General features: G+C 29.9%; 1 protein-coding gene and 1 long non-coding RNA gene across 2 annotated transcripts; one reads left to right on the top strand and one right to left on the bottom strand.

The window, feature by feature from the left end:
• Positions 1–1302: 1302 nt before the first annotated feature.
• LOC149513120 (uncharacterized) lies at positions 1303–2276 on the bottom strand. The gene is made up of 2 exons (XR_016330786.1): positions 1676–2276; positions 1303–1554 (listed from the first exon to the last, which is right to left on the bottom strand). It is a non-coding gene; the product is annotated as an uncharacterized LOC149513120 (long non-coding RNA).
• A 20431-nt stretch (positions 2277–22707) lies between these two features.
• LOC111315053 (cytochrome P450 93B2-like) lies at positions 22708–25000 on the top strand. The gene is given in 3 exon segments (XM_022916669.2): positions 22708–23312; positions 23315–23733; positions 24179–25000. Coding segments are annotated over 3 exon segments (1575 nt in total). The 5' UTR covers positions 22708–22807; the 3' UTR covers positions 24830–25000.
• The last annotated feature ends 820 nt before the right edge of the window (positions 25001–25820 follow it).

Here is a 25820-nt window from a genome sequence, read left to right on the forward strand (position 1 = left end):
TTCTTTGCATGTTTTATATACCTTTTTTCTTTTGCTTTGCATGCAATTCTTATATGCTAAAAAATATTGACTTCTATTAAAAATGTTCCAACCAAAATATTAATCAGGTTCCACTTTACAACACATAGTTGATCTTTCTCATAAAACAAACTCAATCCTTCTTGTCCCTACTTTCACAGTTACAAGCGATAGAAAACAATATGGTAATAGTTTGCCCATTCAAGTAAATAACCATCTTCTTTAGGTTTGAATTCTAAATATTTGGTTATAGTATTTTGTGAATGATTTGCTTGATATTCATCAAAAGCATCTTGGAACTCCCACAATCTAAGCATTTTTTATGATTTTGATTCCTGGATTTTATTTCCATCCTCTACTTTTGTCAAAATAGCCTACACCTGATTGCATTTTATATTTTGTGGCCTAGATTTTATGAATTCATGGCTTAGACCGTTGGCTCTGTTAGCAAATATTTAACCATCGTGGATGAACAAATTAGAAAAAAGTACCATGTCTTTATCTCCAGCGAAGGCACTATCAAAGCCACTAATTTAAAAAAGGTTATATATTTGTTTAAAAATTAAACCAATTTGTTAGTATTTTTATTTTTTTTTAAATTATTTGATTTTGATTTTAACCATAAATTTAATTGCAGATTACAACAAGGAATAATGAGAAAGGGCTGAAAATTTATGATCCAAGTTACCTGAATATAGCTCTAGTTTAGTCATTGATTTCTTATATAAATGGAGATGAAGGGATTCTGAGATACAGAAGGTATCCAATTGAGGAATTGGCTGAGAGTTCCACTTTATTGGAAGTAGCCTACCTCTTAAGTAAGCTTTTACTAACACAAACACCGCCATTCATTATTCCAAACTATGACTATTTCAAAATATTATTTGTTGCAAATGAATTAGATTTATGCATGTAATTTTTTAAATTGTTGTTTCGTGTTGGGAAGAAATATTTGGTGTACCTAACACTATGCACGTAAATTTGCATGGTAGGGAGTTATGGATTAATTTATGCAAGTCCCAACTTTCAAAGCTATAATTTTATTTGTGAAAGATAGTACAGACCTACTTGATTGTAGACACTTAATTTTGTTTGGATTGATTTAAATTTGTTCGAACCTTTTTAAGTGAATGTTTTCCTTTTCGAGCTTAATTTGCATTTGTTTAATCGATTTAAGCATTAAATTGGATTTGTTTGAATTTGTTTTAAATTAATTATTTTTATTATTTGTTTTAATTATTTAAGATTAATTTAATTAATTGAAAATTTACAAGAAAATCTATATGAAGAAATAATTAATCAATCAAATTATTATTATTATAATTAATCAAAAAAATTAAAATAAAATAAATTAATTACAAAAATTAAATTACAAAAAAAAAAGCAAGCAAAGTGGCCGACAGCCATTGCCACAATAAGGCAAAATCTATCTGGCCTCTGCACAGTGCACCAACCACTGCCCCAGGCTAGCACTGAACACTTCCAGCACCCTGCCTGCTCCATACCATAAGCAGCTAAATCTCCAGCTGGTCCCTCCTGTAAGGCAACAAAATTCACAAATTAAAAAATGAAGAGAGGCACCCATTTTCAAAAAAGGTTGAGCACCATTTTCTATCCCCAACTCCATATCCCCTACACCAAGAACCCTTACCAATACCTTCAATCTCATCCAGGCACCGAGGCCTTTTACTTTAACCCTGCACGTACACACCCTAGACCACCAAGACCCGTTCCCAGCCAACACTTATAACAGCCCTTCATGAGCCTTTGCACACATAGCCATAACCCAATAAAAGCCATTAGTCAAATTCGTATCCCAGAACCACCTAGCGCAAGTCCTAGGTCCAGGCGCCCGTACCCTTTACCATGAGCATGCCCCTAGCTTGACCCCAATTGTACCTTTACCAACACCAGTGTTACTAGGCACAACCCTTGCCCAAGCCCCTTCTGGTTTTCCACACCGGTACCTCCGATCTAGCACCTACTCGTACACCTGCACCCAGAGAGCCCTGGACCAGACACCCCTTTATCCAGCCACCTTTAAGCTTCTATACTACCCAAGCATCAGTCCTCATACCCCGAGCCTCCATCCTCACTGAACCCCAAAGAGCCACAGCCCTTCCACCCAGTCTCCATGCATAAGACCTAGCCCCCATTGCAGCCCTTCTACCAATAGTCCCAAGCACCAAAACGAACAAATAAAAAATAAATAAAAAAAGAAAAAAATAGTCCTCTAAAAAGGGAGAAGCCTCAGTGCCATAGCTTCCCACATAAAAATAGAAAACCATTAGTTTTAATTAAAAAAAAAAACAAAAACAAAAAAAAGAAAAAAATTTAGAAGTCTGATCTATGCCGATTGAATTGTTTCTCACGAAAGGGAGACCAGATCTGAAAGAAGGCATTGAAGGGAAGCTTTTGGGAACTTTTTGGACTTCTTGGTGATTGGAATGACGATCGAGGACCATCAACATGACCTCAGGAGGCGGCTAGCTCGATGGCATGGTGCCAGTTTCTAGTGAGGCTAGAGAGGATTTTTTTAGGGCTAAAAGGATTTTTTTTCTTTCGAAGAAAGAAGAAATGAAGTAAAAAAAATGGCTTTTATATATAAGATTAAGCCTGATGTTGTTTTTAGTAAAAAGGATCTGCGTATGCCATGACCCAATGTAAGATCCACGCGTCCTACCTAGGACCCGTATCTTACTGGCTGAACCAATTGAACCAATTTGAACCACCTCTATCCCAAATTTAGACAGCTGAATCGATCGAATTGTTGATCGATCTGATTCAAATAATTTTTTTATTTTTATTAATTAATTTATTTTTTATATATATTATTTTTAGGTTTTTATTATTAGTTATGCATTTTAATTTTTGTTAGAACAAATGTATTTTTTTAATAATAATAATAATAATTTTTAAAAAAGCAAGAAATATATATATATATAATATAAGCATATAAAAATCCATTTTTTGAAAGAATTATAAAAATGAGTTTGCTCCAAAAATTTACCTAGATATTAGAGGCTTTTAGGAAGGTTCGTAAATTCTTAGAATTTAAACTCAAATCTAACTGATATCCCAAACTTGTTTTTAAATTTATAAAGATTTACATGAAAACCCTTTATGAAGTAATATGTTCTCAAATGTCACCTAGATGTTGGGGTATTTACTAAATTTTATTTCATTAAGAATTTTTATACACTTTCACAACTACAAATAAATTTGTTTTATTAAAACAACAATTATAAAAAAAAATAATAAGAATAATAAGACAGAATTTTAAATATAAAAATTCGCACCCAAATTTTACCTAAATGTTTGAGAGTCCGAGTGGTCTTTTTATATTTGAAAACCTAATTCTGAAATTTATACTTGATGATCATTTTGTATATGTTTCATTTTTTAAAATTAATGTCCTCATTTATAATGTATGTATATATGTTTGCTTTAGTTATGGTTGTTTAATATTAATTACATTTTTTTTGCTACATAAAAAGTTTTTTTTTTTAATTTTTGGTTTTAAACAAATAAAATAAAATTAACATTCTTTGAAATATAATTGATTGGTACTTTGCCTAGATGTTGAAGAGTCCTCAATAATTATTATTTACAAAGAATGTTATTTTATTATTTTTAGAAGAAATATTATGATAAATCTTAAATGGAAAGACTATTTTTGAATTCTACTTTTATGTTGGAGACTTTGAAGGTATTTCTTTAATTTAAAGATTTTCTTAATATTCTTAAATAAAAGATTTAAAAAAATTAATTTTATTTCTTACAAAATGAAGGGAACTGTAATTAAATTTCATATAAAAATCATTTTTATCCAAAACCAATGATAGTGCATAACTAATTGGTACCAATTTATAAGCGTTGTGGGGGTACTAATCATTTCCCACACATAACAGAGTCTTGAATCCGATCTTATTTTTTCAGACCAAAATTATCTTTTCAATAAAGCTTTAAACATGTTTTATTGTTTTATTAAAAGATAAAATTTATGGGTGGCCAATCACATCCTAAAAAATATTTTATCTGTGCTTTTCACAATTTCATAAATATTTTTATGTCTAGCGATTGAGTCTCCGTACTGATACGTTATGACACAAATGAGTTGAAATCTTTAATAGATCAAAGAAACCAATTGGTTATGCCCACTTTAAATCTATGCACGTGGAGATTGTATGTAAATTCTATGACATGCTGTGTTGTGAAGTTCAATCGGGGTTTAAGGGGAGAGAAGCAAGAAAAAACGGAGAATCTACGTGAATGGTGGATAGGGGAATCGAGAAGGATGTTATGGCACTTTTAAAGAGGGTTGGACTCCTTTCAACTTTTTAGCTGAAACTTATGCCATTTTGTTGATTTGTATATAAGGCAAAATCCTTTTTGATTAACTAATAATTCCCTGATTATTTAAGGATAAAATCGTAGTTGCCCACCTTTTTCATTGTGGATATGACAGACATGAATTTAACTTAGTAAACCAATTATTTTTCTAATTATCCAAGACTAATAAAGTTTTATATTCTTGCGTCTTTCATTGCAATTCTGCATTTAGTTACATATTTGGTTATATGTTTTAAATAACTTGCTTCCACCTTTTTAGTGTATGGGAATTTGCCTTCTGAAGGTCAGTTAGCAAATTGGGAATATGCTGTTACTCAACATTCAACTGTGCCATAAGGGATTCTGGAAATCCACCTACCAACATTCAGCTGTACCACTGAGCTAAAGAACTCCCCTGTTTTAAACAATACGTTTGAGAATTCCTGTAATCCAATCAAAACAAGAAAAACCCAAAAAGAATTTAGGAACTCAAATACAGTGGAATTGTTGCAGCCAACTAAGTAAGTTTCTTTACATTCCTTTAAAAGAAAGATTTTTCTTTTAAATTCTTAACAGAGATTGTTTTCGCCTTTTAAGAAAATAATATATTGTTAAGCAAGATTTTTTTAGTTCAATTATATAATAAATACTGTTCTCTTTTTATTGACTGTAGATTTTCCAGCAAATAAACGAGCATGCTGTGTATTTGACAATCGCTGCTCCCCTCTCACCTTTTACTCTTTGGTGGAAGCATCCAAATTTGCTAAGCTTTGTGTCCCGTTTAGTGAGAAGTACAAAATTCAAGTTAGAGCTCCTTTTGATACTTCATGGAGAATCTTATATCCTCTTGTTCAAAGTTTGAGTTCAAATAAGATTGGGAAAAAATGTTACATAATTTCGAAGTTGGATTAGAAAGTAAAGATTAATGAGGAGAAGAGTAGCAAAATTAACTATTTTATTGATAATACAAATCAAGGTATCGTCTGATTTTATTTGGAGTTAATCTCCTCTCTAGATGGTCTTAAAAGCTGTAAAATTTACTATTTTGTTTGAGTTTGTATTTAATGCATTCTCGGTGTACAGATTTTATAAATTATTAGTGGTGTAGAAATTATAGGTTTCTACGTATAGATTTGATGCAAAATTAACTATTTTCCTAATAATACATATAGGTTTTACTTTATTGTTACTATATCTGTATAGTAGAAATGTTTGTTTATGTTTTAGATTGTAAAGAGCAAATTGTGAATTAGATTTACCAAATTTCATGAAACCCAATTGCTTTTAGTGAAATTTGATTAATAAGTCTCACTTAAAATACTGTATTTTTTAAATATATCATACATTGATTGTATTAAATACTTTTACAAGTAGCAAATCACTTTTAAAAATGAAATCTTGCATCCAAAATTAAGGTACAATGCTCTTTAACTTAAACTTCTTGGTTAATTAATCTTTATTGTATTATGTCTTTCATGGAAAAGTTTAATTTGTAAGGTTATCTAACATAAACCTGTAAATTAGCAAAACCACTATATTTTCTTATATTTTTGTTTTTGGTTTTTATTTTTTTAATTGTATCATTATCTTAAAGATAAAACCCATAAGACTTTGATTTTATTGTATCTATCAACACGGAATTTTTTTAGTAAATTATCAATGTATTGAAATTCCTCAAATGTTAATATCATTACAGACTAATGTATTAGTGTATCACATTCCATAATGTAATGTAATATGTTAAAGGCAAGCCAAAAGTTGGAGCAAATGGCAGAAAGTGATGGTTTCTTTTGATTCGGAATATGCTCGACCCAAAGAAAACGATTAAAAATTTTTCCTAGTTTCTAGATCGCTATTCGTCATCCATTTTCAACAACTAGGATGAGAAAAAGTTACGTGTACATTGGGAATGCTTCCTAATGGGTCATTTATCTCAAATTTAATACCCAACATTTTAACTTAAAAGCTATAGAGTTGTCACTTCTTTGTTGGTTTATTACAAAATATTTTTCATATACTAATACTTGGTTATACTAACAGTCAAATTTTATCAATAAAAGAGATTTTTATTGACGAATTTTTAATATTGTCAGAATATACCATACTTATACCAACACTTTATTTAACCGTCAGTATAAATGAACTTTTTCTGATGGTATATGACTATCCGTCAATATAAATATGTTATATATTGATGGTTATTAATGTAACCGTCAATATAGGCTCAAAACAAAAAAACTATTGGCTTACAAAAAATTTGGAAGGGATTATTGAAGGTGTTTTTTGCCAAAAACACCTTTAATAATAGATACAAAAAATTTTGAAGGGGATTATTAAAGGCTTTTGTTTTTTCCATAAATGCCTTCAATAATCCATACAAAAAATTTTGTTGAAGGGATTATATAAGGCGTTTTTGACAAAAAATACCTTTAATAATCCATAAATTATTCAATGCATTATTATTTAAGGCATTTTTAGCCAGAAACGCCTTCAAAACCCCATTCAATAATTTGTAAGAGATTATTCAAGGTATTTTCTGATTAAAAACACTTTCAGTAATCTCATCAAAAAAATTGAAGAAGATTATTCATGGCGTTTTTTGCCATAAATGCCTTCAATTAATATTTCAATTTTAATATGGTTTCATAAAATTTTAAAATCATTCTAAATCAAAAGTCAAATTATAAATAATCTACATATATAGTAGTATTTGTATTCATATAAATATTTTTCTATGTTCATATAAATATATTCATATAAATATTCAATTTTTTCTAAAGGATTATTCAAGGTGTTTTTTGACAAAAATGCCTTCAATAATCCCAAAAAAAAATGAGAGGTTATTATTGAAGGCATTTATGAAAGTCAGTTGTAGGTTTATACCCAAAAAACATTTGGTTTATATATGTGATACAACGAATTACATTTTAAAATTTACATTATGAACATTATAGTATTTCAATAAATTGACCACACATCCGAATTTAAAACTGATAATGTTGCCATATAAATATACTTTTTTCAAATAATTGTACTCAATATATGTGTATTCATATAAGTTGCCAATTGATATAAAACAAATATATGCCAATAATATTAAACCAATACCTCAATCTAGAAACTTAAATTATCCATTCAACATGGCATGTTAAAAACATTATAACAAATTAAATGCATATATTTACACCCAACCAATAATCTCCAATCTCAAGGTTTAGCAAACGATAATACATACTCACACCACTCTTTATGGATTTCATCAAGTTCATTTATTGGGAAGCTTCCTTTACTCTCCCACTAAAAAAAATTAGAAGTAAATGTTAATAAACGAGAACATAATTTAGCATTTTTTTTGGAAGATATAATGATTTTATGAAATTAATACTAACCTTGAATGATATGGTCATAAATTCATACAAAACTATCTCCCTCATAAAACGAAGGACATAATATCCACATTTAGTATATCCTGGTTGACGAGATACCTAAAAAATAAATTTAATAGGTTTAGGAAACATTTATCCAAACAAACTCAGCATAAAAGAATAAATTTAATATTTATCGATAATAACACCCAATTTATCTTTGTTTTCTTATAAACTTTAGACATTACCCTAAATTAAAAAGATAAAAATTACTTAATACAAAAATAAAAGTAATTATGAAGAAATAAAAGATAATATAATAACATGTAGTATCTCTTTATAAAATTTTGAATATCAAGGTTAGGCATCACCATTGGTTGAGCGAAATTAAATAAGTATGAGAATTGGTATCGATCAAAATAAGCTGCCAATAACGACTAAAAAATAATAAGAATGATATACTCAAATTAGGCATCATCTCAGATTCGAGTAAGGTTAGAATAATTATTTGCATGAATATAACTTATGTAGCATTATATAGGAGCAAATAATAATTAGCCCTTCTTTTATGCATTGAGTCACATCACGAGCATGAAAAATGATTGCGCCACTCTGCTCACTAATAATATTCAGGTCAATGAATCTGAATCGATAAGTCATTTGTCTCACCTTGATCTCTCTATATAGGAAGCTACACAATAACAATCAACAATACTAGTTTGTAATACACCATAATATAGATTAATACATATTAACTTTATATATTTAAATTTATAAGCTAACCTCATATAAGCAACAATATCACCAGCTGATATTTCATCTAGGTTACAAAATTCCTTAACTTCACCCCCACTAATGTAAGAAACTAATGGTTGATCAAATAACACATCCAGAAACTCAACAGTAATGCAATTTCCTTCAAATAAATGATCAAGTGAATAACAGCCTGAGAAGGGTCATAGTTTAGTCCCAACATCCTGCTACAATATATAATAAAATATAAGTATTAAAACCAAATCAATAAATGTAATAAACATATAAATATGAAGTGAATAAACAAAATCCTACCTCATGGCTGGTATCGGAGGTTGGGTTTCCTACTTAACATGCAATGAAGCTTCTTCTAGCTAGATGATGCTATCCAACTGGCCTACAGGCATACTAGGCTACATTGTTGTCAACATCGCCTTTAAAGTTGCAAGTCATTGTTGTTGCTCATTCAGGTGTTGCTCTTGGTCATCAAGTCTTTGCTATTGTTGATCAATGATTACTTCATATTGTGCATTCATCATTTGAGGGGTTTTAGGTTGATTACTAAAAAACTTTGATAGCAACACAAATTTATGAACTCCACAAACTCGACCATGTCTTTCTTTCGCTCCTCATGCTAAAAACAAGGGATCTTTGCCATAGTGGGTTGCAGTTCACTAGATTTAAATTTAATAGCATAATCATCTTGAACGACAATAATAAGATAGGCCGTAACAACAAATCTATACAAGTATAGAATCATGTATACAAGCACAAAGCCAATTATACGTGATACAATGAGCAGTTATACATACAATCTTTTTAGCCATTTTTTCAGTTGCTTCATCTATAAATGATCCATCCTTCTATAGATATCCTTGCTTCCATACATCCCATCTAGAAATTTCGATGCCAGAGCTAGTTGATTCCTAATAAATTATGACAATATAAGAATCATAATCTATTAAACAAATGTTCATAAAAATTCATTTATGAGTATAAAACACGTGTGTGAATACTTACAAGCTTATACTTGATATTTGCATAACCCTTTCTTAATGTCAAATGGTGATATACTTGTTTGGCTTGAATGTTCTTTTGTTGTTTTTTGATTTTCTAGAAAAGAAAAAAATTACGTAAGTCACATATTAAGATATCGAATATACTACATAAAATCTTATAAACAATTTTTTGTAATGGGTATGTGTACTGAGAAATCTTTTGATAGTCGATCTCGAACAAAAATCATCCAATCTTGATAACTTATAACATCTGCATATGAAAAAGGTGGAATAGCCAACACATCACCATGATAAGCGAATGGTAAAATATATTGGGTTGTCAATCTACTTTTAAAGTCTTTGAATGCTTTCCCAGCAGATTGCAACACAAGCTTTTTACATTCAATTGGGACATCAAACCATTCTTAAAAAATTTAACACAATTAGTGTGAACACATTGAATTTCAATTAAATGATCATTTAACAAATTTTATGAAATAGTTGAATAAACATACCACAACCAACTCCCATATACAATCCTTTAGATCATTAAGAACTCGTCCCCAATTATAGTACATAATAGAAATGCTACTACGGATGATCGCTCCAATATAACTAGCCAACTTGGTAGCTCCATCAGATATAAGCTGTCCACTTTGATTGAATACGACATGAATTTTTGTGTCAGTCACATTAATTTGTTTATTTCATCCCCTTGCTTTTTCTTTTTTCACTACATGTATGTCTTCTTCATGTTCTGTAGCAGGAGAAGTATGTTCTTTGAATTACATAATACCTGTGATTTTGATCATAATTATATGAAATATACCAAACTGTCTCTCTAAATTTCACACAGTACATAATAAAATATAACCAATATCATACTACAGTTACTACATCAATATACGTAAACATCCTCAAACCAATAATATTTTATAAGGACAAGCCATAATGTGATTCCCACCTTAAATAAAAGTTCCAAGCAAAAAAAATAATGAGTAAAAAAATACACATAATTTCCACAATACCATTCAGCAAACCATAATATTTAAACAAAACTGCATAGAAACACCATACATGCAATAAAAGGTGATTGGACAACTAAGGTGATGGTGGAATGAATAAAAATATATAGTAAGAAACGGTAAAAAAATACCTATATCGAAGATTATTAAAAATACAAAAAAATAAATAAAATAAGGATATACTAATAAAAAGAGAGGTGCACGGCATTGAGTTGTTGAAGGTCGACAGCGATGGAAGAGATGAAAAAACCAAAAGGCAAACTAAATGGATTTAGGGGTTATGATTTGGTTGCAATGCAACTTTTAATCATTCTCTATAATAATAGTTTGGGATTCCAAAGTTCAAGATAGGGAAATGAATTTAAAAAATGATTAGTGAAGGCATTTTACAAAAAAAAAAAAAAGTTCAATTTTTTTTGAATGAAATATTAAAAGCATTTTCTTAGCAAAATGCCTTACATAATCCAAAAAAAACACGAATTATTGAAGGCGTTTTTGGCCAAAAATACCTTCAATAACCCCATTCAATATTTTGTTATGGATTATTCAAAGCATTTTCTAGGCAAAAACACCTTCAATAATATCCTGATAAAATTTGAAAGGGATTATTCAAGGATTTTTTGGCCATAAATGCCTTGAATAATGCACAAATTATTCAAGGCATTTTTAGCCACAAACCCCTTCAATAACCCTATTCATTATTTTGTAAAGAATTATTCAAGGTATTTTCTAGCTAAAAACGCCTTCAATAATCCCATCGTAAAAATTAAAGGACATTATTGAAGGCATTTTATGGGAAAAAATACCTTGAATATTTGAAAAAAAAATGCTGGGATTATTGAAGGTGTTTTTGATAGAAAATGCTTTAATAATCCGCAATGAATGAATAAATCATGGGTTATATAAGGCATTTTTGGCCAAAAAAGCCTTCAATAACCCCATTCAATATTTTGTAAGAGATTATTGAAGGAGTTTTCTGGCTAAAAATGCCTTTAACAATCCCATTGTAAAAATTGAAAGCGATTATTGAAGGCATTTTCTGAGAAAAAAACCTTGAATATTCGTAAAAAAAAAGAATGCTGGGATTATTGAAGGTATTTTTTATAGAAAAATACCTTCAGTAATCTCCAATGAATAAATCATGGGTTATATAAGGCATTTTTGGCCAAAAAAAATCTTGAATAATCCACGAATTATTCAAGGTATTTTAGCCAAAAATACCTTTAATAATCTCATTCAATATTTTGTAAGGGATTATTCATGGCATTTTTTGGCTAAAAACACCTTAAATATTCCTACCATAAAAATTAAAGGGGATTATTGAAGGCGTTATTTGGGAAAAAATGCCTTGAAAATTCGTAAAAAAAAAGCTGGACTATTGAGGCATTTTATAGAAACGCCTTATATAACTCATTTAATATTTTGTAAGGGATTATTCAAAGTGTTTTTTGGCTAAAAATGCCTTCAATAATCATCTAAAAAATGGAGGGGATTATTGAAGGCATTTTTTACCAAAAGCACATTCAATAATCCACTCATAAAAGATCTAAGGGGATTATTCCAAAGCTCATTCAATAACCCTATTTAATTTTTTATAAGAAAATTATTCAAAGTGTTTTTTGAGCTAAAATGCCTTGCTTAATCCCCGCCTAAAAAATGAACGAGATTATTGAAGGCGTTTTTGATAAAAAATGCCTCAAATAATCTCTCATAAAAAATTGAAGGGAATAATCCCCTATCTAGAGATTATTCAAGGTGTTTTATAGCCAAAAATGCCTTCAATAATCCATCGTCCTTACCTTATGCCCCCACATCTTGGGAATGAAAACCTTTTAAAAAAATCTAAACTTATTAAAACAAAAGTAGTGAAAATTTTGTTTCCACTGTCCTTACCTTACCTTACCTTTTAGTCTTCACCTCACCTAAAGCTTATCTCATCTCACTCTCCCTTACCTTTGATCTTTTTAACTTTGTAGCTAAAATCTTTAGTTAAATTTTTAGGCTTTAAAACTTTTTTTTCCATGCAAAAATCCCTCATTTGTACACAGTTTTTACAAGCAGCCTAGATTTTGTCCTTTTACAATTGTGAGTTACTTTCCTTTTATCTTCTGCCTCTCTTTTGCTTATTCAACCAAAATTGATCTTGGTTGTGCTTCTCCTAAAAATACATAAGTTTAATTATAAAGGTACATTTGAAATATTATTCTTAATGAAAATGTTACATTACGCTTACATAGTCAAATTTTTTTAGTGCTTAAATTAAATGCTATTAGTTTAATTTAAGTTTTTAAATTAAATATAATTTTATTACTAGGGAAAATCATCTTATGTTCTATGAATAAGGCATAGATAAATCTCATGTCAAGAGTTAGTGAAGAATACATAAAATGAGTCATTAGGTTTTTAGCTTTACCTTTGCAATATCATATGAAGATGAAAAATTTTGGTGTCCTTATGTTAAATGTGTCAACACAATTAGAGTTTGTAGGAGAGATGCATTTGATCATATAATATGTGATGATTTTCTCAAAAGATATGTTCGATAGGTATTCCACGAGGAAGTCTTGGATGCATGTTTACCTGCTAGATTAACTAATGATGAAGAAAGAGGGCAAGGTCCTAACATTCATGATTTATTACATGATATGATGGCTAAAAGAGCTATGAATGTTGATGTGGGTAACATGCAAGTTGGAGACACTAGTGTAAAGCAACACCATGTCATAGAATTGATAGTGACAATTTTTATGGTTTATTTAAAGATGTAGAGAAGAAACTATATCCAAATTACAAAAACTTCACAAAGTTTTCCTTTGTAATCTATTTGTTCCACATTAAGTGTTTTAATGGTTAGACAAATAAATCTTTCAATACATTGTTAGAGGTTTTGAAACCTGCTCTGCCAGAGGGTAATACATTCCTAGAGTCTTATCAAGAATTGAAAAGATGATTTCTGCCATAGGTTTGGGATATGACAAAATCCATGCTTGTCCCAATGATTGCATGTTGTTTTGGAAGGATAAGGCAAATGAAAAAAAATATTCAAAATGTGGTGCTTCTAGGTGGAAAGAGAGGTTGAATGATGTAGAAAGTGAACCTGAAGATATAGTGTTCGAAACAAAGAAAAAAGCTATTAAAATTTTACGTTGGTTTCCTTTAATTTCAAGACTATAAAGGTTATTCATGTCTTCAAAAATTGCTCCTTTGATGACTTGGCATGAATGTGAGCGTACTAAGGATGGACGTGTAAGACATCCTACAGATTCTCTAGCTTAGAAAAAATTATATTCTTGATATCTTGAGTTTTTCTTTGACCCTTATAATATTCACTTGGGATTGGCTTCTGATGGCTTTAACCCTTTCAAAACTATAAGTGTGACATACAGCACTTAGCCTGTTATATTGATACCTTATAATTTGCCTCTATGGATGTGCATGAAATATCTAAACTTTATTTTTTCTCTACTTATTCTTGGTCTAAAAGGTCCTGAAAACAATATAGATATATACCTACAACCGTTAGTAAAAGAGTTATACAAACTTTAGGAAGTTGGTGTTTAGACTTTTGATGCCTCAAAAAATCAAAACTTTCAACTGCATGCAGCATTAATTTGGACCATTAATGACTTTCCTGCACATGCCAATTTGTCTGGGTAAAGTACTAAGGAAAAGTATGCATGTCCTTGCTGTGGATTTGATACTGCATCTCAATGGTTACAACATGGTAGAAAGTATTATTACATGTGCCATCATAGGTGGTCATAACCTAATTATAGGTTTCGAAATGATAAAAACTCATTTGATGGGACTCAAGAATTTAGAAGTGCTCATTCACCAACATTCAAAAATGAAGTGTTGAGATAATTAAAACAATGAAATGGTAATGAAGATGGGCAACGAAAGAAGAAGAGTATTTTCTTCATATTACCTTATTGGGAACATCTTTTATTGCGTCACAATCTTAATGTGATGTATATAAAAAAGAACGTTTGTGATAACATTCTTGGTACATTGATTGGGCAAGAAAGGAAGTCAAAAGATAACTATAAAGCATGCCTTAACCTTGTAGAAGTGGGTATAAGAAGTGTTCTTCATCCAAAGACTTGTCCTAGCACTAATACCCAATACTTACCTCAAGCTTCATATCAAATGAGCTTAATTGAAAAAAATTCTTTTTAAAGATTCTCCAAGAAATGAAAACTACAGATGAATACTCTTCAAATATCTCATGTTATGTGCAACTTAAACAACAGAAACTAATAGGGCTCAAAAGTTATGATTGTCATCTCTTAATGCAAGAGTTTTTTCCTATAACAATATGATAGTCTTTTACCTAATAAGGTGCATTTGGTTCTTATTGATTTGTGCACCTTTTTTAAAAAACTTTATTATAAAGTTCTTGAAGAACATAAGCTTGAATTACTTGATCTCAGGCTATATCAATTTTATGTTAAATGAAGAAGATTTTTCCTTTATCTTTTTTCACAATAATGGTACATTTAGTTATCCATTTGACAAATAAAGCAAAAATTGTCAGTCCAGTCATTTATCGGTGGATGTATCCTATTGAGAGGTATATCTTAAAGTGTTATAGGTTTTTTAATTAAAATTTAACTAGGATGTTTGCTAATGATCTTTTCTATTGAACTTTCATTTATATAGGTTTCTTTTTACTCTTAAATCATATGTGTGCAATAGAGCTTGTCCTAAAGGTTCAATTACAGAAAGGGTATTTAGCAAATGAATGCATAACTTTTTGTTCAAGATACTTTGATGGGATGGAAACTATTTTTAATCGACCCATCTGAAATAAAGATAAGAATCTCTTTGTAGAAGAAGAAATATCCATTCTTTCTACTATAAAAAGACCATTAGGAACATTAAAACATAAAGGTTTTAATGTTAACAAGCGTAAAAAGGTCTCACGAATTGTACTTAATGCTATAACTTTGGTTCAAGCGCATCGATATGTGCTATTTAATTCTGCTAAGGTTGCTCTTTTTATAAAGTAAGATCACTTATCTATATGCATATTATACTTGATAATTTTCTTTTATAGTATATTGTACAGTCTTTTAAGAATTTTTTTCATGTAGAAAACATAAGCAATTTCTTAAAAGGTGTTATCAATCTCCTCGGCTTACGCCATATGAGATACAAAAGTTGTAAAGTGAAACTTTTCATAATTGATTTCGTGATCATGTAAGTCACACATCATAGTTTGGAATATGTAAATAAAGTTTTTATAGTTAGATTATTATTTTAACCAAATATAAAATTGGATAGGTTGCTAATTTGGATCAACAATGAGATACAAACATCACAAATCAACTTAGATGGCTTACTCGTGATCCAACTGATATTGTTAGGAAATACACTGGTTATATCGTTAATGGTTTTAGATTCATACCAAGGCACATGAGAGATACTTGAAAACTCAAAATAGTGGGATTGTTGTAACAACCAAGATGATGAGTTATGCAAGTACAAGAGATGCATAACCTATTGAGGGGAAAGTTAACTATTATGGGATTTTAAAAGACATCATTAAGTTGAATTATACTAGTAGAATGAAACTTATGTTATTTAAATGTGATTGGATTGATATAAATAAAGGTTTCAAGAAGGATAAATTTGGTTTTATTCTTGTGAATTTTTCACATCTAACTCACAGTGGAACTAATTTGGTTCATGAACCTTTTATCTTGGCATCACAAGCTAAGAAAGTTTTTATGTGAAGGATGAAAGACATAATGGTTAGGCTCTTATCAAGCATGCAAAATTTAGAGATGTATTTGATATGGGTGATGAATCATCCTTACATAGAGAGCAAGAAAATGGAAAAATTCATGTTGAATTTGATGACACTCATGGTACTTCAAATTCAGTTAGAAGTGAAGTTGATGATAAAGGAATGGAGGTCACACCAGAGATGGAAAATGAGCATGTTGAAGAAGATCCCATAGATAAACATAATGGGGAGGACATTTTTAATTCTATGTAATAGTTTAAATTGTTGTTAAGGTTTTGCAATGTAAGACATAATTCACTAATATTTTGTTTTTATGTTACTAGCTTGAATTACTTAATTTTGTGTGATCATGTAATTTATTAAATTGTACTTTATACTTTATATGGTTTACCACTATTAAGTTCTTTGTTATATTTTATGTATTATTAGACTTGAGATGGCAAAGCATAGATGATTGAATATCACTAGGGCAAATCGTGCCTTTAGCTCTCAACTGCAAACACAATATGAAGAACAACATGTGCCTATAGATCCAGAAGCTTCATAACATGAGCTTCTATAAGAATCTCAAGAACCAATTTCTCAATCTACAAATAATGAAGATCAAGATGAAAAAGTTAAACATAATTCAAGTATAAAAACACTATATTATGTTAGTACAATTCTCTATGTGTTATAATGTTGTACTTGTTTAAATTTTTAAGAAATTTAATTACTTTCTTTACATGTAATTTTTCTATGTAGGAAATGTTCAATATAAAAAAGCTAAAGGTCCTACATGTATGGCTGATATTTGGGATTTGGAAGAAGGGGAGCATGTTGTTGTTAAGGTCAATGATGATGTTATACCTATCGGTGATAAATCTTGCTTTTTAACTTGATTCATTGGTAGCATAGTGAGAATGCCTAGCTTTGCACCAATTAATTATACAAATTTGCATGAAATGTTGGATGCTAAAAAGGAAGAAATGTGGAACACATTAGAGGTATCAATACGATAATGTTTTAATTGCTAGCTAATGTCATGATAACAATCTTTTAGTTTCTAGTTAATAGTAGTAATTCGTAAAATATATATTGACATTTTCTTTCCAATTACCTTTTTTAAATTGTAGTCAAAGTTTAAATTTCACAAATCTGATTCTGATGTGCTCGTTGATGAAGAAATATTTTAAAAAATTAAATCTTAGGCACTAAGATACATGGGTATTAAGTGGAGGCAATGGAAGAACGAATTGAAGTCTAAATTTTATGATGAACATAAGACACCGAAGGAAATGGCTATAATGGTTAATGATTCTCGAGTAAACAAAAGTCAATTCCTATTTCTTGCTGCAAATTGGTTGACTAATAAAGTGAAGGTAAATATTTACAACATATACTATTTACTTTGTTTGAGCACTATGATAATAATTACAAAGTTATTATAATATATTTTTTCTTATTCATTTGTTTAAAGGAACAAGTGAGACAAACAAAACAAATCACTCAAAATTAGATGAGTCTCATTACGCAAGAACAAAATCACTCTCGATGATCATTTAGACCTTGGTACATATATCAATTTTCTTCTCGCACTCAGTTAAATGAATATGAAGTTTACTTTTTATATGTTTGATTTTGTCATTACAATAATTAATGTTATACCTTTGTAGAAACAAAAAGCTAATGGAATTTTACCATCACGTACTGAGGTGTATATTCTTTCTTGTACATGTAAAGATGGAAGTGTTGTGAATGACATGACAGCTGAAATTATGGTATTTAATTTAGTTATTACTTGCTTTAACTTATGTTTAATTTCTTTATACTCAAATGTTTGTTTACAAATTTAGGAACTCATGAAATAAGGTTTGAGTGAAACTAGTGCTCAAAATTTTGAAGAGTTCATGAAAAGATGATGTTTATTCAAAAGTTAAAGGACCAGAGAGAAAAAGGTGTGTTCGTTGTATAGGTATAGTATCTACTTTATCTAAACAACATGGTCATTCATCTTATGAATTGGTTTAGCATAAAAAAGAAGTACAAAAGTTGAAGGTTGAAATTAAAAACTTGAAAGAAACTTTAAATACTATCTTATCGATACTTAAAAGATAATTTCTTAATGAGAATATGGATATCTTGAATACTATTACTCACATGGTGAATAGAGAGGTATATATAACATCTATTTTAGTTTATATATATGTAAATTGTCATCTAGCTCATGAATCTTGAACCTTATTGAAATTTCTTTTAAATTATTTTTAGGTTTTTGATGCTAGTAATGCTCTAGAAATCCCACGTGAAAATTATCGCTCTTTAAATTCAAGTCATTAACCTAATGAAAATGAAAATTGTAAACTCGTTATCATATGATATATATGTGGAAATGCTTTGCTTGATACTTGTATATTAGATAGAATGCCAAAATCAATTTTGAATAATGTAATTATGATCTTGAAACACTACCCATCATCTTTGCCATAATCATTAAATTACACTATAATTTAAAGCGTGCTCTTTTTCTCTTGAGAAGGCTTTCTTGTCTTTTTTTTTCTTTAAAAAGGCATTCTTATGATGTAAGCATGCTTTGTAGTTGTAGACTTGAATTTTATAGTGAAAATATTTGTTTAATGATAGTTCTGTTGACTAAAATAATCTTATGTTGGTTTCATTAAGTTATTATTTGGAATTAAACTAAAAGAATATAGAGATTACACATTCAAATTATGTTATTTTTTGTTCATTCATGCATTACACTAATGAATAAGATGTTTATAAAATTTTTTCTACTGCTATATGAATGAATGATTACTTTCTTACCTTCTTTACATATAAGATAATTTACAAGAATTCTAATTGGATTTTTTTATGCTATGCAGATGGTTCTTTGTAGAAATCTATGATGGGATCATTTATTTTAGGAAGTTGTTTATTTCCTCAGAGCATTATGTTTGTAGGGGGATTTGGTTTTGTTTTGGATGTTATACACTTTGTTGAAATAAGGCTGTTGTATTTTGTTATGCTTAATTGGTATATTAAATACTGTTACTGAGCTGGGTTCATTGAACTTGTTAGTTATATGATGTAGCTACACTTGTTAACTTTTTCAAGACTTGTGATATTTTGTATGAATGAAAATTTTTGGTTTTGGAAAGGGCTTGTAATAAGTGCATGTATGTTTTTTCTTATTGAAGTGGTTTTGCAATTGTTTGTTCATTTACATATTTTTTAAGATTATCTTGTTCAAAGTTCTATTAAAGTTTTAAGGTGATCAAAAGATCTTTAGGTGTCTAGTGGTGCAAACTTATGATTGTGTTTTTTAAGGTGAAGTGATGTAACTCTTTATCTATGTTTGTTTTATTGATGTTTGTTTTATCGACTTGGTACAATTACTTTAGTTTTTCACTTATACAAAGTTTGTGGATTATAAATAATTTAATTGTAGTTTTAATGTTATTAAATATCTTTTACTTTATTGTGTTTTTTTTTTGTTTATATGAAAACATATTATATTATGATTATAAATAAATTAATATTTATAATTAAAAATATAATTTTTACAAAAATTTACCAACGTCTTAACATTTATACTGACACACTTGATCGTTGGAATATTTTAGGTAATACTAACAGTCACCAAAATATAATAAAAAATGAAACATATAAGTCTATACTGACAATCTCTAACCATCGATAAAGGTAAGAAAATTAAAGTATACAATTTTATACTGACAGTCTCTAACCATTGGTATAGATAAGAAAATTAAAAAATACAAGTCTATACTAACAGATGCTAAGCATTAGTATAGGTAAAAAAAAATTACAAATCTATACTGACAACCTTTAAGCATCAGTATAGGTAAAGTCTACACTGACGACCATTAACCATCGGTATAGGCAGGAAAAGTTAAAACATACAAGTCTATACTGACGGGTGTTGACTATCGCTAAAAGGTATAAGGTGGAACACACACAGATGTTACCCCAACCGCTATACATTTACTGACGGTCCTGAACCATTGGTATATCTCTGTAAACTATTTCGATACCTTTAAAAACTATCAGTATAGGTCTATACCGAAAAGAGATATACTGATGGTTAAAAATTCATCAGAATACACATTTTGATTACCAATATAGGGTTTATGGTGCTATATTGATGGATTTTAGAGTTTTACTGATGCTTTTTGGAGCATCACTATATGTTAGATTTCTTGTAATGGTTCTTTAAAAATGCTTAACCTGTACATTTTTGCCCATTTTTGTATCTAGGATATGAATGAGCTATCTGTATAACTAGCCCCTTAGGCAATTTTCTCTTTAAATTTGCCTATTTCATCATCTTAATTTATCTATGAAATTATTGCCATAATTGTTTCACATTAAAATTTGATCATTATGTGTATGTTTTTTTGTTACCAAAGAAGTTAGCCTAAATATATATTTTTGTTTTAGTTTGTATTTTCTCTATAAATTAGCTTTTACCTGGTATGTAATGGAATTGAATAACATATTAATGTTATCAGTTGCCTTTCAACCTCTCATACTTTTTTTTGATATTTCATTATAACAGATATCGGTTGTCTTTATACAAATCTCATTCACAAGTTTAAAAAAGTAGAGTATTCACAAAACTTATTTTCTTATCATAGTTTATTATGTATATTGACAGGCAAAAATAGCTTAGTCCATCTTGGCAGATTGTTTCGTATAGATCTAGAACATTTCCTTTCAACGTATTGATCCATCAATTAGCATTTTTATGGTATTTTTTTTCATACATTCATTTATATCATCCTTGCTTCCTTTCTGTTTATTTATTTTTTATAATCTAATCTTCTTCTGTTATTCTAGGAATAAGCCTTGTGTAACTTTTAATAGTTTTTCTAATCCTTTTTTTTAGCCATGGCTAATCACTAGTTTAGGTTTAACTATCATTTACAACGAATATCTACTTTTCTTCCTAGTTGTGTTGTTTTTTAATAAAATATTGATATCTCATGTAATTAGAGTATTATTTCTTCCTTAGGTTTATTTATAATGTCTGAGGTTACAAATATAATGGACAATTTTGAAAAGTGTTTGACTCTGTATGGTTTGGTAGCTTAACTAAGGGTTTGTTTTGTTTTTTCTTTGGTACATAGGATGACAAATTTATATTTAACATCAATGAATTAAGGCTTTCAATTTAATTGGAAGTCTTATTTGGGGAATTTTATTGTTAAGGATGACAAATTGACTGATAAGGTTCAATTTAATTAAGGCTCAATTTAATTGGAAGTCTTATTTGGGGAATTAAGACTTCCGATCTTAGTATGAAATTGGAAGTCTTATTTGGGGAATTGTAGGAACTGTTGATGTTCTTACCCATTAGGTTTGCTAGGTATGATATTACTTACAAGCTTAATCAAGTTTTTTTTTTTTTTGTGCTTTAAGATTTTCATATATAAAATATAATATAGTTAAGATTGCATTTAACTCGATAATATCATTTTGGTTTGTTTTTGTAGGTAATAGGTTACAATTTTTTTTTTGACAATGTATGGGGGATGGATTAGATTTTTCCTAAGTGAGTTTGAAGTGAAGCTATTGTTTGCTTTCTATTTGGATTGTCTTTTATTTGCCTTTTTTTTGAGTGACAACATTTTTTTGTTGTCTTTTCATCGATAAAATCGAGCTATGAAAGTGAAAATAGTACATGTTTGAGATTTGATAAATCTAACAATAATCAATCTGATCAAATGAAAGTTACCAAGCGAATTGGTAAAAAGAAAAGTTTTCATAAAAAAATAGGTATATACATATATATATATATATAGTTATTTACTACAAAACATAATTTATTTTATCAATGTTTTATTCTTATTGAATTTTAATTTATGTGGTGGAGAAAGTCTTAGGGTAACAGTACAAGGTGAAATAGTGTCAAAAATAATGAATAGCTTCTCAAGAACATAGCTAATGTTGTCTTTGTTTTTTGATTTTCAATTTTTTCCAAAACGCAAATTATCTATGTTTCTTGTTCTATCCTTATTGACTCGGAATAAAAAAATCTTTGTATGCATATTTTATATATATATATATACACAACCTCTGGTGTTACAAAGAAAAACAATTAAGATTTATACATTAGAAAGAAAATCCAAATCAACATTTATTATTGTATTTATTTTGAATATAATACATATTTTTTAAATTATCATTATTTCTATCCCTGTGACATAGTGCGGGTATGCATTCTAGTATGTATAACAGAGACAATATTATTTTATTTATTTATTTATTGATAGAAGGAATACTAATTATATGCAAAAGGATAAAATATAAAAAGGACAAAAGAACAGATATTATAAGCATAATTTTGAGAATTTGGATAGGAACGTGATACGTAGGGTATCTTAGTTATTGTTTATACCCATGTGAAAGTGCTTTCCATTAATGTTCTTGTATATTAATAGATTGATCCTATCTATATAAATGAAAGGCAATCGGTGCTCATTCTTTGTGAGAGGCCGTGGATTCAGCCAATTAATCATCAAAAACCATTCTCTGCCGATCTTTCAAATAGTTCAGGTGATCATGATATTCCAATTCCTATCATATGCCACCCTCTTCGTTGTTTCATTTCTTATAGTTAAAGCAACCATTTCCATCAAAACCCGTCCCAGGCTTCCCCCAGGGCCGGTTGCCTTACCAGTTATCGGCCACCTCCACCTCCACCTCCTCAGCCCCTTCATTCATCAAACTTTTCACAAGCTCTCCTCCACCCATGGCCCCTTGATGTATCTCCGTCTTGGCTCTGTTGAGTGCGTTGTGGCTTCTAAACCAGAGCTTGCCAAAGAGCTTCTTAAAACCTACGAGCTCAACTTCTCTTCCCGCAAGCACACCGCTGCCATTAATCACCTTACCTACAGCTCTTCCTTTGCCTTTGCACCCTACGGACCATACTGGAAATTCATAAAAAAGTTGAGCACATATGAGCTCCTGGGGAACAGAACCCTTAGCCAGTTTCTTCCTGTTCGAACCAAGGAATTACACCATTTCATAAGCCTTCTGCTTGAAAAGTCTAAAGTAGGTGAAACTGTGATATAACTCAAGAGCTATTGAAACTAACCAAAAACATTATCTCACAAATGATGCTGAGCATAAGGTGCTCGGGGACTGGAAACCCGGCCGACGAGGTTAGAACTCTAGTGCGAGAAGTGACTGAGATCTTCGGGCAATTCAATGTCTTAGACATCATATGGTTTTGCAAGAACTTGGATCTGCAGGGATTCCGAAAGAGATTTGAGGACATACATCGAAGATATGATGCATTGTTGGAGACGATTATAAGAGATCGAGAAGAATCAAGAAAAAACAAGAAAGAGGGAAAAAATGAGTCTGACAAAGGAAATGATCATGACGATGAGGTAAAGGATTTTCTGGATATGATGCTTGATGTATTGGAGGATGACCACTCGGAGATGCAGTTAACCAGAAATCACATTAAGGCCTTAATCTTGGTTAGTAAAATTATCTTTTGCAATTCAGCTTTTAACTTTTCTACCATTCTTATGATTGCTATAACTTATTAATTAGAAATATGTTTATGTAAAAAAAAAAAAAAACGATTTAATATATTTCATTTAAATATGACAATTTATGTATCTATTTTTGTATCAAATACATATTAAACATAAAAATTATCGTATTATAATTCATATCATTGTGCTAAACACAAAACATTTTTTTTTTATTTTTATTAAATTTATATATAATTTTTACAAAAAATTTAAATCATATTTTTTCATATCATTTTTCGTCATGGTATATATTTAAAATTATCAAATTTAATACATTATACATACATAAAAAAATAAATTTACTGTGCATGTGTTTGTCTTTTATAAATTAAAGTTCGGCTTTTTTTTGCAGCATTGATCTTTACTACACTTGTGAGTTGTGCAGGATTTTTTGACAGCAGCTACAGATACAACAGCAAGTGCGCTTGAATGGGCTTTGGCAGAGCTCATAAACCACCCAGAGGTGCTAAGAAAAGCTCAAAAAGAGATTGATCGAGTTGTGGGAAAAAGCAGGATTGCAGAAGAATCTGACAGTCCTCGGCTCCAATACCTCCAAGCCATAATTAAAGAGACATTTCGGCTTCACCCTCCAATCCCGATGATCAGCAGAAAATCAATTGAGGAATGCAAAATCAACGGATACACAATCCCTGCTCACTCTTTGCTGTTTGTAAATATTTGGGGTATAGGAAGGGATCCTAAGGTCTGGGAGGATCCGTTCAAATTTCAGCCTGAGAGGTTCTTGAAAACCAATGAAGCCGATGGTTCAGGGCTTATAGATGTTAAAGGCTTCCTTTATCAGCTGTTGCCTTTTGGTACAGGGAGGAGGGGCTGCCCTAGTATGTCTTTAGCAATGCAGGAGATGCCCACCACTTTGGCAGCCATGATTCAGTGCTTTGACTGGAAGGTGGTGGCTACGCCGAATATTGGTGGTGTTGTTGACATGAGTGAGCGGCCTGGACTCACAGCTCCAAGAGCCCAAGATCTGGAGTGTGTTCCAGTTGCACGATTTACTCCCGGTCTCTTTGCAACTTAAGGAGGGGACTGCTTCAACAGGTTTGAATATGATGGGCATGGTTGAGTGCTCCATTGATATATTGTCATTTATTGGCTTGCAAAAAAAAAAAAGGGTATAGCTGTAAGCGTGTATGTTTTGAGTGTAAGTTCAGCTATCGCTTAATATTATTGTCATCAGTTTCAATTGCAATGAATTTAGCCTTAGTCGGCTTTCTTCTATATTTGCTAATCTGTTTTTCTTTTTTTTATTATTACTATATTTGCTCTTTGTAAATATTTAGGGAACAGAAAGGGATCCTAAGATCTGGGAGGGTCGATTTTTTTAAAATATTTATAAATAATAATATATAGTAAAAAATCTAGATAAATGTGTTTTAGACACCTCATTTTTTTTGAGAATTTTTTTTTTTAGAATTAAGCTTCAATCGTAATTGAGAGATTTTTGAAATTTAATTCCAAAATCAATTGGCATTAAAAATGATGTGTAGAGATTATCGGGATTTAATTCCATAATCCATTTACATTAAAATGATAGCGAGAGATTTTTTATATTTGATTTCAGAATCAACTCTTATTAAAACGGAAATCAAATAAAATCATAGATTTAAGGGGAATTGATTGAGCATGAATTCTTATATAAATATGTGATCAAAGCAAAAAGGGGAGATTTAGAAAAAAAAGATTATACAGAAACTCTTGAGAGAAAATAGAGAAATTTATTTAGCAACCAAAAGGTTTTAAATTCTGGGATTGGTTTGTTTAGATTTTCTAGAATTAGGATTTGGTGTTTTTGGGTTTGAATTTCTGTTGGGTTTTGCATTCTAAGGATTTCTGGGTTTAGTTTTCTAGACAATTTGTTGGGTTTGGGAAATTCTTTGTCAACTTTTGAGATTTATTCCTCAATTTCTAGGCACCTATAAATTAATTAGAGAGAAGATAGAAGAATAGTAATTTTAGAAAGAGAGACATACTCAAACACTTCTGAAGAAAAAGCCTAAAATTTGAGGCAT

The sequence above is a fragment of the Durio zibethinus genome, chromosome 20, assembly GCF_047325235.1.
Source record: "Durio zibethinus cultivar Kanyao isolate XHJ-2024 chromosome 20, ASM4732523v1, whole genome shotgun sequence".
Taxonomy (NCBI): Eukaryota; Viridiplantae; Streptophyta; class Magnoliopsida; order Malvales; family Malvaceae; genus Durio; species Durio zibethinus.